Below are 15,395 nucleotides of genomic sequence, written 5' to 3' on the forward strand. Positions count from 1 at the left end.
GCCATGACACAGTAAAATTACAACAGACCAAAAATAGATTTCATGGAACAAACATTTAAAAGAACGATGGTTAAAAGCTTTGAAGACTAAGAATCTCACGCCCCCCCCCCCCCCCCCTTGTGCTGTTATGGCATCTGATCTGTTTGGCCCGAATCCCAAACCTGTCTCTTCACAGGTAAGGGTACTGGTTGATCTTCCGCTGGTAGGCGGCGCTAGCACGGTGGAAAGGTTGTCCCCCCAACTGCTGCTGCTGTGGGAGGTGGTTCTGGCTCTGGTGGTGGTTCTGGTTCTGGTGGTGGAGGTGGTTGCTGTACTGTCCGGAGGCGTGGCCTCCCAGCAGCCCCAGGGAGGAGTAGGCTCCGCCCGGTCGGCCGTGGCGTGAGGCTCCGCCCCCTCCACCGTGCTGCTGCATCTGGTCCACCGCCTGGGACACGGAGGCCAGGGCCGCCGACGCCGGGTAGGCGTACAGGTTGGGGGCGGAGCTGAAGATGGAGGTTTCGTGCAGCCGGTGGGACGGATGCGAGGGGACGGCGGGCGGGTATGTCGGCTGCCGCCGCAGACAGCCGCCGCCCAGCGGGTGGTCGTCCGACGACGACATCACAGGCTGCTGGACCTAAAAAAAAAACGACAACAGTTCAATTGAGTTGAAGCAAATGAGCCGTCGATCAGATTTGTATGTTCCAATGTTCAATGTACATAAAAAGCTCTTCCTTATAAGGTGCATGTGTGGAGTACTCCATTCTGATCGACTTGATCGCGGAGTACTCATTCACTATCACGCCGCCTACCTGCTCTCGCTAACACTAGACAGTGGCACCACCTTGTGTCGCTACATAGGAACTACAATGGAAGACTTGAGGCGAGCGCAGATATGGATATCAAACTCCCCAAAGTGTCATTCAGCATGTGTCATTTCATGATTTCATGATATCAATGGGTTAGTCATGTAGGGCAATATTTTTCCAATAGTACACTAGTTGCTGCAGTGTTAGCTACATTGTTGTGACCTATATTTCTTGGCGGAAGTTCATCAACTAGGCGTACTAGTTATAAAGCCAAATCAAGATGTCGGCTCAATGTATTAATTTATTTAGTGAGTAGCGCCGTGTAATGAGCAGGTCATTGTCGATAACCCCTTCAGGATTATACAAGAACTGATCATCCTGTCAGGAGTTATTTTGCCGATAATAGACGGCTGGCTGGTTACCTGACTCGGGTTGAGGGGCTGAGCTCGGCCGGGTGGGGTCTGTTGGTGGCGGTCGGTGCTGGAGTCCACTGCGGACTGGTCGGCCTGCTGCACCGAGCCCTTCTTGGACTTCGCGGAATGAATCACAGCCGGATCTGGAAATCAAACAAAGCGTCAACGAGTCGCCTCTTTCTGAACCGAGGGGATGAGCCCCGTCGACGCGGCCGGAGAGCCAGACCTGACGGTGGCGCCGCCCTCTCCGCAGGCTGGCTCTTCACCGAGGGCATGACGATGGCCAGGGGGGACTTGGGGGGCTGCGAGGCGGCCTTGGGGCTCAGGGGGCTGCCGGTGGACGAGTCAGAGTCGTGGGAGTCGTGCACCGTCACGCAGCTGATCACATTGGCCCGCTGGCTCGTTCCGGAGCTGGAATAGCAAAACAGGTTTATACGGTGAAATCAGATGTTTGGCTTCTTCATTTACAACACGTCATATCCTCGGACAGTCTCGTTAATCGTCGGCTATGACAAACGTTCAAAACATTTTATGTGTCTACAATGTTTAGGTTGTGAGGTCCAGGGTGGCATCTCCGAAACTCTAAAGACTGTTTTATAGTTCTCCGTCAAATAGCCGGCGTGGGTGTCTACACTTGTATTAATGGTTCCTCGGCGGTGATCACGCGCGTAGATGCCGAATGTGGATATTTCACACCACGAAATATAAATGTAATAATTATATGAATTGACATATTTTAGAACCTCCTCAGCAAGCCTCTCTGCCATCGGCTCCATTTTGTTCCCCCCCCCCCCCCCCCCCCACTGTTGGTGGATATGACCCGGAAACACTGAAAACACGTAGCGGGGAAACTTGCGCGTAAGCTGCGGCATGGCGGCGACTTCTGTGGGCCACGCCCGTGACACAGACCCATACGGCATACCTACGGCGGCTATTCGACGCAGATCTATGAGGCAGAAAATAATAGCAGATAATATAAAGCAGCATTGGCAGACGTCCTCACCAAGCAGCGGGGAACTTCCTCTCGTCCTCGTCCTCTGAATCGCTGTGGATGGTGATGATGCTGACCGCAGGACTGGGCGTGTCGGAGATGACGATGGGCTGGGACCGATCGCCGGCAGCAGGAGCAGGAACGCTGTGAACCACGGATCCCGTCGACAGCAGCGGCGACACGGGCCTAGAGGGGGATGTTAAGAAATAGAAATGTCAAAACATAAAAATGACCGTCCAGAGGGACTGCATGAAACCGGACAGGGTTTGGCCGCACCTGGCTCTGCAGTCGGCGTGTCGGGCTTTGGACCTCTTGCCCTGCTGGGATCTGGAATGGGCGGCCGCCGAGTTTTGGTTCTGACCAGCAGCGTGGCGGCCCGAGCCCAAGTCTTGATGGCCCAGGCCGTCGTACTGGTTGGCGTGACGACCCCTGGAAAAGGTGGAAACGGTTGAAACAAATTGAAACATTTGGAGTTGTAGACATCGCGGCCGCTCTCGATGCCATGCAGTGAAACGGACCGTGTGTGTGATGACTGTCCAAAGAATTAGCCGAGAGGGGCCCTCGGGCAAAGCTCACCTCCAGCTGGAACTCTGCTGGCCGTCAGGAAGCGGCGCCCCCATGGGGGAGTCAGGAACCACGGCCTGGCTCGGGTTGTGAATGGCCATGCCCGGCATCTGCTGCCAGGAGGAAGGGATGAGGATCTGCTGGGTGCCAGCTGGCCAACCCTGCTGCACACACACACGGATGGACACACAGACATAGAAACATCAGCAAAAAATACAACCATCATAAGAACCGCAGCAGCGCTTTGGCACAGTTTCAATGAAAGCACGAGACAAAATGCTCTATCGAAGGACTTGCAAAAAAAAAAAACTTATTGGCACAAGTAAGTGACTTTGAAACCGACCACTGGAACACTGAAAGGCTAAACCAAACTCCAGATAATGCCCAGCCTACGTCTCGGTCCCAAATCTATTACAATGCAGAGGAAGCATCGTGCTGAAGCGTCACAGAGAGTCGCAGAATGCCAGAGCAAGCCGAGGGAAGCAGCTGAAAAGAAAACAGCGGCATTCCATTCAGTCTGCTAAGTCTCCGAACGCAAAGCAGACATGCCCTGACATCCTCAGTCTCCTTCAAGGAGAGAGGCAAAAGCAAGGACAGAGGCAATATTGTGTAAAAAGTTGAATACCAACAAAAAGATGATGCTGAAAGAATCACAATATAGAATCAGCTATACACAGTACATTATATTTCATCGTATTGTTGAATAAGAAGGTCCTTAAAGGTTCCCATAACATGGCATGTACCGAAGCAGATGTGCGCCTCCTACCTGTGCCAGCATCCCGGGCTGGATGTGCAGCGGCTGGGAGGACTGGTTCTGTGGAACCAAGGGCACCGAGTTGTCCACCCTCACAGGGTAACCAGAGTGCTTGTTGGAGGTCTGGAGACCTGGAGAAGAAATAAAAATAAATAAATTGTATACAGAGACTGTTTGGGCCTGAGACACCTTCACAAACAGCAGCTCCGCGAGGCCTCTCACCCTGGATGGTCGGCGGGCAGACGATGAGGGTCTGCTGGAAGGGCTCGGTCTGGGCGCAGAGCTGGGCGGGTCTGGTCTGCAGGGGCACGCTCTGCTGGGCCAGGCCGGGGATGTTGATGGTGGCCTGCTGGTACAGGCCGGGCTGGTAGTTCAGCAGTGGGACGTTGCTGCTCAGGGACAGCGACTGGCCTCCGGTGGAGGCTATCTGAAGGTCGAGGCGGCAAGAGCAAGACACGGCACCAACGTGTTCAAAATGATTAGGTCGTCGTCAGAAAAAAGCCAAACATGATAACAGATCATTCCCTAGAGTATTTACTATTGTACTTCATATGCTGCAGTATATCTAGGATAACATTCAATGAATCAATACCTATTACAGACCTTTGTGGAACACTCGATTGTGATTGGTGAATAGCGACAGTAATGCTGGAATACTGACTTAAAAATGACCGTTAATAATCACTCCTCCCATTTGATCTCGCTAACAGCAGTTAGTGGCGCCATCTTGTGGTGGTATATAGGAACTACAGCGGAAGACTTTAAGAGACGAATGCGGACATCAATATCAAAATCCCCGACGTCCCATGCAACACAGGGTAATTTCCCGAACATTAAAACTAGAAATCCGATTTGATCTCCTCCTACATCCGCAAATCCCAACACATGTCGTCAGTGTTACCTGGCTGTGCTGGTTGAGCTGGCTACTGAACGTCACGGTCAGGTTGGCGGCCGCGCCCGGGGCGCCGTTGCCGGCGAACAGATTCTTCCCGTTCTCGAAGGCGCTGCATCTGCGTTTGCATATGTCCATATTCTGGAAGCAGGATTTGACGCTGTGAAGGTAAAAAAATCGAGAGAACACAGAACCTAATGACGAAATGTTTCATTGCGGAAAAACATCTCTGTGTGTTGACTGGGTTCGGGAAAATGCTGCATTGTCACTTGATGATGATGGTTGCCTGTAAAGAACCATCAAATGCTGTGAATCCTCCGGAACAGAGCGACACGTCGGCCCACTCACTGTGAGCTGTGGGGGAAGTGGAGCAGGTGGGTCATGGTGACAAACGGGTGGTTCAGGGTCTTCATGGGCGTCACGCGCTTGTCCGCGTCCAGCGTGAGCATCTTCTTGAGCAGGTCGATGAACTCCCGCCGGTCGGCCTTCTCCGCCAGGATGTCGGTGCCCTCCAGGCTCGTCATGTTCACCTACAGCGGAGACGCGAAAGGGGGGGAAGGGAGAGGCAAAAAGGTGAACGCCGAGCGAGGGGCGGCGGCGGTGGCGGCGGCGGCGGCGCGGCCGTCGTGTGTAATTTCCCGCGTGAACCTCGTCACCTGCATCATATCATCCAGACAGTTGAAGATGTACTTTCTCGCTTCCTTTGACTTGATCCCCATCTCCGCCTCATGCTCAGCGGGTGTCTGGCGAAAAAAAACGAAAAACGGTGAAGGACGCGCGCGTTGGGTAAAAATAGAAATATGAATATAGATGGGATGCTTCTGTAGGGGATGGACAGTGTGGACACGGATAACGACGAAGGGGTTATGCCTAGACGCCTGGATTATTGCAGTGTTATTACAAGCTTGTTTCACTTTATACAAAAGGCTTAAGTGAGAAAGTTCAGACAAAGCCGCCCACTTTGAGTCTCCAGAGCGGGTAGCTGGCGTCCGGGCCCCTGTTGAAGAAGCGGCTGGTCTTGGTTCCCGCGCTGAGCAGGTACTCTGCTGGGAGGCCCTGCGTCTGGGAGATGTAGCGGATCTGCCAGCAGGGCAAACACAACAACGGGCGTTTGAAGCGTTTCAAAAAACACGTTTTTTTTTCACCTGTCTCCCCCGCCCGGCGGCAACATCCCAGCATCCGTGACAGGGCGAGGTAGAGCACTTTTCACTTGGTCTGTTGAGCCTGACCTGATCGTACTCGGAGGCTCCGGGATAGAGCGGCCATCCCAGGAACAGCTCGGCGATGACGCAGCCCAGCGACCACATGTCGATGGCCTCGCAGAAGGGAAGTCCCAGGATGATTTCGGGAGCTCTGCGAACAAAGGCAAAGTGACAAACGCCGACGAAACGTTTTGAGGTCTCTGGGCAACGGCAATTTGCAAGCGTGAAAACCTTTCTTCTTGTTTTCCCATTTTATTACGATTTAGAAGCCGGCACCACTAATTCCATGCATTATGATTCACGTGTTGTGCAAATATTCCACAATGCATATTTTGAGTAATTTCAGTATCGCAGCATAGAGCATGGAGGGAGCTCCAAAAGGTTTACACCGTGCTCCAAATTATTATGCAAATGATCTTTTCCTCAGATTTTCCTAAATAGTCGATGCAAATGACAGTCAGTATAATTTTCGAGTCATCAACCATTAGGGTATAAATCGAATGTAATCAAACAACCCTCCCAATGATAACAGTATTTCTTTCAAAAATAAAAAAATGCACTGTTCCAAATGATTATGCACAACAGAGTTTCAAAACATTTTAAAGGTTGTAAAGAACCGAAAATGGTCGTTTGTTGAATGTGCAGCATGAGGAGGTCATATTTACTGAAATCAAAAGCTATTTCAATCAAAAACATCTTAACAGGCCAAGTTACATGTGAACATAGGAGCCTTCTTCGATATCACCTTCACAATTCTTGCGTCCATTGAACTTGAGAGTTTTTGGAGAGTTTCTGCTTGAATTTCCTTGCAGGATGTCAGAGCAGCCTCCCAGAGCTGCTGTTCTGATGCAAACTGCCTCCCACCCTCATAGATCTTTTGCTTGAGGACGCTCCAAAGGTTCTCAGTAGGGTTGAGGTCAGGGGAGGATGGGGGCCACACCACGAGTTTCTCTCCTTGTATGCCCACAGCAGCCAGTGACACAGAGGTGTTCTTTGCAGCATGAGATGGTGCGTTGTCAGGCATGAAGATGATTTTACTACGGAAGGCACGGTTCTTCTTTTTGTACCATGGTCAGAAACTCTTTATACTTTGCCGAGGTCATTTTCACACCTTCAGGAACCCTAAAGGGGCCTACCAGCTCTCTCAGCATGATTCCGGCAGCCTTGTTGGGACATGGTGGCCATCCACCAACCCTCCACTACTTCATTCATCTGGACCATCCAGGGTTGCACCGCACTCATCAGTAAACAAGACTGTTTGAAAATGAGTCTTCATGTATTTCTGGGCCCAGTGCAACCGTTTCTTCTTGTGAGCATTGGTTGGGGGGGGGCCCAATAGTAGGTTTATAAACAACTGCAAGCCTCTGGAGGATCGTACACCTCGAGGTTGGCGGGACTCCAGAGGCACCAGCAGCTTCAAATACCTGTTTGCTGCTTTGTAACGGCATTTTAGCAGCTGTTCTCTTAATCCCATGAATTTGTCTGACATGAACCTTCCTCGTTCTGCCTTTATCTGCACCAACCCGTCTGTGCTGAATCTGTGCTCTGAATCAGCCACAAATCTCTTCACAGTACGATGATCATGCTTAAGTTGTCGTGAAATATCTAATGTTTTCATACCTTGTCCAAGGCATTGCACTATTTGAGGCTTGTGGAAAGTCCTTCTTTAGTAGTTTTTCTTTAATTGGGCTCACCTGGCAAACTAATTATCACAGGTGTCTGAGATTGATTTCGGTGCTCCAAAGAGCCCTGAGACACAATACCATCCATGAGTTTAATCGAAAAAAACAAAAAATGAAATGTTTAGGACACTTAAATCCAATTTGCATAATAATTTGGAGCAGTGTATATATATATATAGAAATGAGGGTATATTTCAAACCTATTTATCGAAATCTTCAATTCAAAATATATCAATCAAATATCAGTCTTGATCGCGTGCGTATATCCAGCAACACCGATGCATTGCGAGGGGGCGGGATTAGCTGACACCAACTCGGGACTACTGAATCGCCGCCCTCCACTCCATCCTGTCCAGCATCAGGGTCCGGAGCTCTGCAGTGTTGCTGGCTCCGCTGTCCCGCCGCAGTGTCTGGCAGACGCGTACGGGTGCCCGCAACTGTGTTGCTCCTGGGGACTCCCGCCCCTGGAAGTATAGGATTTTGTGTTTCGGGTGTAGCAATCCATAGTGTCCATTCGAGGCTAGGTACAGGCAAGGGCCGCCAGTCCTCCCGCCCGGCCTGTGACCCAAGGCACGGGGGCTAAGCGGGTACTATCACTTGCCCAAGGTGGAGCCTCAGACTAGTGGAGGGAAGGAGTCGCCTTACTTCTCCATTCTAGTTCAGCGCCTGCCAAACTAGCCACTGCCAGAGTTGTTCTACATGTTTTTGGTGGGGGTCCTCACTGATGTTACATGGAGGAACCCCATGTGAGCACGGAGAGAACATGCAAACTCCACACAGAAAGGACCCTTATCGGGAGATAACCCGCCGGAGCGCGGTGTGCCACCATGCACACCAAGATAGAGAATGTCTGCTTTAAATGTATATACTACCCAGTTTCCCTATTATTTGTCGAACCACGCCATGCCATTCTGGACTAGGCGACACTCACTCATCTTCATCTTCATTCCATGCTCCACAAGTCAATTCAACGACACATTTGTTCCAATGGCGACTCACCTGTAGTAGCGCGACTGCAGGTAGGTGGAGCACACGGCCTTGGACACGTGGCTGGCCGAGCCGAAGTCAATGACCTTCACCCTGTAGGGCTGGCGCAGGGGGTCCACCAGCATGATGTTCTCCGGCTTCAGGTCGGCGTGGATCAAGCCCAGGCTCTTCAGCTTCATGAGGGCCGTGGCCACCTGCTGCAGGACGGGCCGGATGGACTTGAGGAGCAGCGGGCTGAACTTGCTGTGCTTCAAGAAGTCGTAGAGGTTCTGCTCCAGCATCTCGAACACCAGGCAGGTGTGGTTCTTGTGCTGGAAACACTCGTAGGAGCGGACGAAGTTGAACTCGTCGGCATTCTCCGTGCTCAGCCGGCTGAGGATGCTCACCTTCGGCGCGGCGGACATGGGAAACAAAGATAGAGTCAAAGTTTGAGATGAGGAACGTTCTAAGTGATCAGTAACTTTAACAAACATACATGTGAGTACAACACCTCAATACGATTCCTCAAAATTGATCATTTGACGATATTTTGTGGATGATTATTGGTGCTTTCACAACATATTCACACAAGAAATAGTTGAGACACAATCATTGGTAATGTGGATATTATGACCAAATCGGTAGAGATGAGAACAGACTATGAAGTTCAGAAAGCTGCATTACTTTACCGTACAGTAATGCCGCCTCAAAGTTGACATTTAACTATGTCACGGTATTACCATACACAAAATCCCAGATGATATCCAGTCTCGTATCACGATATCAATATTATATAACGACATATTGATATTTTGGCCTTTAAGGGAGTGATACTCACTTCTATTTGACCTTGCCGGGCGTAGGAGGGATGGTTCTTTAAGATTTTAATCGCCACGATCTCGTTGGTGCCGCGCTTCCAGCATTTGGCCACCTGGCCGAAGGTGCCGCGGCCCAGGAACTCCAGCACCTCGTAGCTGTTGGACACGGAGCAGAGGATCTCGTGCTGCACCAGCTGGTAGTCCCCCTCGCTGTGGGAGCTGCTGCTCTTGGCAGCAGAGGTGGAGTGGGCCAAGGACTGGGTGGTGGCCGTGCCTCCGCCGCCGCCGCCGCCGCCGCCGCCGCCGCCGCCGCCACCACCGCCACCACCGCCACCACCGCCACCACCGCCACCCATGCGGTTGGCGATAACAGGCACGGAGAGCTCCTCCAGGATCTGGACGCTGTCGCTGCTGTCCACCTCCTCGCTCTTCCGCTTCAGGCTGTACTGCTTGTGGTAGAGGTCGCACGGTTGCGACGACGACTCGGCGTCCTTGACGCGGCGGCTGGAGAAGGACGACGAGGAGGCGGACGACGGAGGACCGCGGAGGCTCCCCGTGCTGTCCGCCGCCCGCACCACCGTCTGCTCCCGGGAGCCCGGGGCGGTGGGCGGCGGGTGCGACTGGGCAGAGGAGGAGGCGCTGTTGTTGTTGTTGTTGTTGTTGTTGTTGTTGTTGCTGTTGCTGTACGCCAGGTTTACGTTGGAGCTGGAGGCGGACGCCGCGGAGCCCTGACCAGGGCTCTGCTGGTAGTAAGCGCCATCCCCCGGCTGGTTGGTGTCCCAGGCGGCGGCCTCCACCTTCAGCCTCTTGGAGCGAGAGTAGGCGCTGGAGGAGACGGACGGAGAGGAGAACACCCCCAGCTGGGACGCCATGTCTGTGGGACAGAGTCCAACGTCATTTAGAACATTGATTCATCGAGTTTCTATAGTTGGGTCAGAGTCCCAATGACCAAAGCGGGTGCGGGTTTGATTCCCGCCGTGTTTGAGTGTGTAGGCCTGTTATTGCCTTTAATTATGTTGTGTTAGTTTTCTCTTTTATCCGTTTTTTCCTTTTTTAGTCGGATGCTTGTATTATCGCTCTTTCGTTGCTTTTATATACAGTCGATATTTAATATACTGTACTTGTGTATTTCATACCTTATATGTATGAATGTGTATATTAACTACCCTGCACCTGTGCTACACCCTGTTGACTTTATGTGTAAATATTTTATATAATTATCGTTTTTTTACATTTTTTTGGGGGGGCATTTTCTGTCAACTTCTCCTGCTGCAACACCCAACCCCCACCCCCAGGGATTATGAAAGTGCCATCTGATCTCATCTGATCTCATCTGATCTCATCTGATCTCATCATCATCATCATCATCATCGCGTTTCATTTGGAATCGGCTGGATCTGCAGCCATTCCAACAGCGCTGCACCTGCCGCTCTGACCCCGTTATTATAAAGCAGCTGATCCGTCCTTACGGTCTCCGCGCCAGGCGACGCATTCCCGCACGTCTAGCATTATGGGATGGGTGTGTGACGTTCCTCCTACCTGTGTGTGTGTGTGTGTGGATGGAAAGCCGTCGACCGATGTGATGTGACATCAGGGCCTGGTCATTCTGCCTCGGTCTCCCCGCAGCTGACCGACGATCAGCTGATCCGCGCGTCGTCACGGTCCGGGACGAAGTGACGTCACCCGTCTGGCCGCTCGCGCTCGTACGGCGCGGCACGTGCGCGAAGTCCTCCGTAGCGCGCGCGCGCGCCACCGGGCCGTGCGGGCTCAGCCGTGTACTTCCTACTCAGCTCGGGTTTACGTCACGCCACCGCGCAGTGACGTCAGCGCTGGCGCAAAGGCGATGATGTCACCCAAAGGAGCAATATTACCGTAGCGTTAGTTGATTCAATTTTTTATTTTTTTTATTTGTATTTGTTTATGGATGTTTTACGATATGGTTGCTAATTTTTGCTGACCTTGTTTGTATAATTTTGTTCAATAAAATAATAATAAAAGGTATTCCTAACTTCCTCCCACATAAAACAGTTAGCGTCCGGTGGTTTTGTTTTTATTATTTTATATTTTATTATCATTTATAATTTGTTTTTAATTTATTTCCAGGTGGTCTCATTTTATTTTTGTATTTATGACATTTTAATCTCTAACGTATTTTACACATGTGTTTGTAAACTTGACCTCGCTGCTGACTTTCTTCTGAGATGTGACGTCATCGACATTGACGTTTATAGTTTTCACAAAAAAAAAAAAAAAAAAAAAGTTTCATATCACGATCTAGAAACAGTCAATAATGACCAATGGCTTTCCTCAGTATATTGTTTGGTTTATTCTTCCAAAAACAAACAAACAAAAAAAAAAAATCCCCCTTTAGACATTTCTGAAAAAGCTTTAATAAATGTCTCGGTGGTCAGCAAAACCTTGAAGAGTACAAAAATCACCGAATTTACGAAAATAAATGTCCCAATGAAACGTTATGAAAAGGTTGTTCTTCCTTAATGTAATGCCGGGGTGAATTGTGTTTTTATGAAGGGGGATTTCAACCGCCCATGCTTGAATCCAACCACTAGATGGCGCTGCTGTCCGACATAATGGATGTAATTGATTGGCACCATCATCAATATCTCTGACCCTGTGAACAGTGGAGGCCATTTCAACCTTCAGTGAAATAAACAACAACACTTGGCTGAGATATATTACCATTTATGCCCATAGAGCATCTATACAACATCAGCATTGCAATCTGCACATCGTATGACCTACAACCAAATATAAACTGGAGCACAATGAAACAAAATACCATGAAGACTATACCAGCATAGCCGTAAAAACCAAACATAATACACCAGCCATGAGGAGATTAACACTGAGTATATAACGAAGACTGTTGATAAATGAGGATAAAACATTTCGGATCAATATACTGTAATTGATCTGTAAAATTGACTTGAAATGACTTTGGGTTTGATTATAGAAATGCATGCGTTACTCGGTAGTAAAAGAAAACAAGCTCCGTGTAAAATATTTATGTAAATCCTGCAATGAATTGAAAACAACAACAAGAAAAAAATAACCAAACTGATCATAGCTAACACATGGTGAAATGTGCGAAAGTAAACATCAAATACAAGGAAGACAGATCATTGTCAAGTGCTTGGGTGTTTTTTTTTTTTGTTTGTTTTTTTTCTTTCTTAATCTTAATTAACCGGCATACTGTAGTAAAATGGTAAAATCCATGTAACACCTAGGGAGGAAGAGACCAGCAAATCCCCTCAGGACAAAACGTCACTAATCTCTAATTACAATACACTGCGAGTGGCTGATCGGAGGACAGCATTAGGGCTTAGTCCTTACAATACACACGTCACGCAGCAACTGAAGGCTTCAGAATCAGGAAACAGCATCCAAAAGGCTCCTTTTGAGGACAGCACTCTCCACTTAAGCACAAGACATATTTGCAAAAAAACAAGTCTTTGGGAGTTTAGTGGGCGGTGTCACATTATAGTCGGGGAAATGACTTGCATTGTAATGACCTTTTTCCAATATACTTTCATAAGGTTTCTCCCATTTAGTGCACATCGTACTGACAAGAGTGGTTTTCAACACAGGAATGGAATTTAATATAGTTTGGGTAAAGTCGGTAAAGATAATTTGTGATTGGGAGGGGGGGGGGGGGGGGGGGGAGTGTTGAAATTGACCAGTTGTTTCAATTGGAACAAAAACAGGCAAAGTGGCCGCTGCACTTTTTCAAGTATAAGCAGAAATCCGTTCTCCAGGGCGGTGTTGGCGCTACCTGAAGGAGTGTCGGAAGTGCACACTCCTGCGCTTCAGCTTTTCGGGGTTGTGCGACGCCATGTGGGAGAACTCCCGGAAGATGTCCAGGTACGTGGCGTCACCTGATGAAGGAAAGTGACGGGGGGAAAAGGGTGAAAACGATGGGATAGCAATCAAATGGCGCAAAACTAATAACTCATCGACCGGTTTCTGATATTGATACGGAGTTAAAGTATACTACAAGTTCAAACGTTGATATTTACGAAGAGGCCCCCCCTCGCCCCTCACAATTTCCCAAATACGGAGGCTTTTGCTCTCCTCGTCACCATGGCAACAGCCGTATCTATGGCCGTAACAAAGGCGAATTGAACTCCTTTGTGCCCTAGGAGAGATCCCTGAGCTTAACTAATTAAAAGGGGGAATCAACATTCCAGTCATTCACTGTGTCTGTAGACTGAGCATGGGAATGGGTGCCGGCCTTCAAGTATCTTTCTGCTTTCTGTTCTGTTCCTTTTTTTTTTTTTTTTTTTTTTTTTTTAAACAGGCAGACGGCGATATCGCCCCTGAAGCTTAACGTTCAACCGAACTCAATCTGTTTTCCAACAAGAGATACTGTAAGATCGCACAAATGTCTGAAAAGATTGATCTATAATATAATGTGGTGATGTGCATACTAGAGATAATTGGCCCCAATTAGTGTTTTCACAAGCAGAGGAAAGTTAGAAATGCTGTTAATGTCGTTAGGAGTGGAAAGGTAAAGAAAAGGCACAAAAGAAAAAGACAAAGCAAAGCAAGAAGTGAAAGAGAAAGCTTACTTCAAGTCACATCTTCCATTTATTTATTTTTTTGAGTAACGTTCGAGAAGACAGCAGGGGAAGAGTTACCGAACAAAAAGTAGATTCAACTTAAAAAGTACAAAGGATTAAGTGTTAGGATACACAGATGATAATACTCAGACACGGGTTCGTTTACAATATTTAAAAGGAAAAAGAGAAAGTACAGATATATAGTCAGGAACAGAAAGGGCACAGGGACAGGGTCAGAGTTGCATGTTAGAAGCAAGCAGTCGAAGTGTTAATAGTTTTTAGTTTACATATATTTACAACCTATTGACAGACACAGATAAACTGTACACCGTGGAATCCTGCGGCTTCATGCTAATCTGATCAGCATGGTTTGCTCAGTGATCACATCTGGATTGAATCATTCTTTTTAAAAGGGTTGGTGTTTAGTCTCCCAATTCACCTAACCTAGCCTCCCAACTGTGTACTGCAAAATATAAACAAGTCGAGCATAAGGAAGCATACAACAGTCCTTTTTTTGATATCTTGCAAAGTGCAACGATGTATCTCGGATAGGCAGAAATATAAACATAAATTTTCAGCATTAAATGCAAATGATTCCCACTATAAAACCTCTGGATAGTATTTGGGTTAAGGCCTTACACGTTAACATTTAAACTTTTTTCCGAAATCTTGAAATGTTAAAAACTTCCAACAGTCTAATGTTGGGACCACATTTATGTTTTCCATTTGGTCCAGTTTTAGCACCAGGTTAACGGTTATATCCTTTTTTTTTTTTTTAAAGAAGAAGTGTCTTATTAATTCCCCAGTGGAAATCATGGCCGTTGAATTGGTTCCTGTCCATTTCTGTCTGACCGGGCGAACCACAGATATCGGCTCTGGTGACACAGTCATCAGTTAATGCACAGTTATCAATTCTCAATTTGGCAGTTATTAACATCTTTAAACAGCACGACATGTCATGTCACATACACAAAGTACAGGAAGAAAAACAAGCAAGACAGCTTTAGAATACTTGGTTAATAGGGCAACAGCCACCCATGCAGTATTTGAACAAGAAAACCAATAAAAAATCCAATATAATTCATGATGCATCAGAGTACCATAAACAAATATTAACAAATACCTCAACACTGAATACTGAATTTAGTTTTCTCTGCTAAAAAAAAAATCCTCTGCCGTTTGTAGAGCATTTTTTCCATTTCATGCATTGAAATTATGAATTAGTGTTGTGTAAATACTGGTGTTTAACGGTGCGAGTCCTCGGCAAAACTCAAAAATAACAAAATATATCCAGCATAAAAAAATACCATCTGCATCGTTGATCGTAAGGTAATACAAAAAAATACAGAGTATCCGTATTCAAACGGTCATTGCACTATTGCTCTGGGCATTTCATCATAAATAAAAACACAAAAACAAACGCGTTTCAACCTAGCCTATTGAGTGAGAGTTACCATGACGACTACAATAAAGACAGAAGTTCAAACGATTGTTGGTAGGAAAAAGTGCATAATCGTAGCTTTTAGACTTTTGCGTCAAAAAAGCTTTGCCTCAAAATGGTCTCCATCAAGACAAATAAAGTAATTCAGAGTAATGACGCTTCTTCTTCCTTAGTTTGCGCTAACGCCCGGCCCCCAATTTGGCTACGCTTTGTCAAAACACCTCCGCTGATGAAGGACTTTAGCACCTCTTGGATAGCAGGTTCGAGTTTATCATTTAACCCGGATCGCCGTCGGGGAAACGGAGCGTTA

The 15,395-nt window shown here is 47.9% G+C and overlaps 2 protein-coding genes across 2 annotated transcripts in view; both read right to left on the minus strand.

Moving 5' to 3' along the window:
* Positions 1–169: 169 nt before the first annotated feature.
* hipk1a (homeodomain interacting protein kinase 1a) lies at positions 170–9,939 on the minus strand (the record flags this gene model as incomplete). Its single annotated transcript, XM_080015245.1, has 15 exons — positions 170–613; positions 1,208–1,341; positions 1,407–1,609; positions 2,202–2,375; positions 2,466–2,618; positions 2,766–2,917; positions 3,520–3,638; positions 3,730–3,934; positions 4,409–4,559; positions 4,748–4,929; positions 5,056–5,142; positions 5,360–5,479; positions 5,629–5,752; positions 8,283–8,656; positions 9,088–9,939. 15 exons carry the CDS (start codon positions 9,937–9,939, stop codon positions 170–172), a joined length of 3,474 nt encoding a protein of 1,157 aa, XP_079871371.1.
* Positions 9,940–11,369: 1,430 nt separating this feature from the next.
* Positions 11,370–15,395, minus strand: part of LOC307241155 (arf-GAP with coiled-coil, ANK repeat and PH domain-containing protein 3-like) — a 55,203-nt gene continuing 51,177 nt past the window's right edge. The window contains exon 25 of the mRNA XM_080015189.1: positions 11,370–12,960. Coding sequence (XP_079871315.1) covers positions 12,854–12,960 — 107 coding nt within the window. The 3' untranslated portion in view covers positions 11,370–12,853. The remainder of the gene's footprint in view (positions 12,961–15,395) is intronic.

This window comes from Zeus faber (genome assembly GCF_960531495.2).
Source record: "Zeus faber genome assembly, chromosome: 15".
NCBI lineage: Eukaryota > Metazoa > Chordata > Actinopteri > Zeiformes > Zeidae > Zeus > Zeus faber.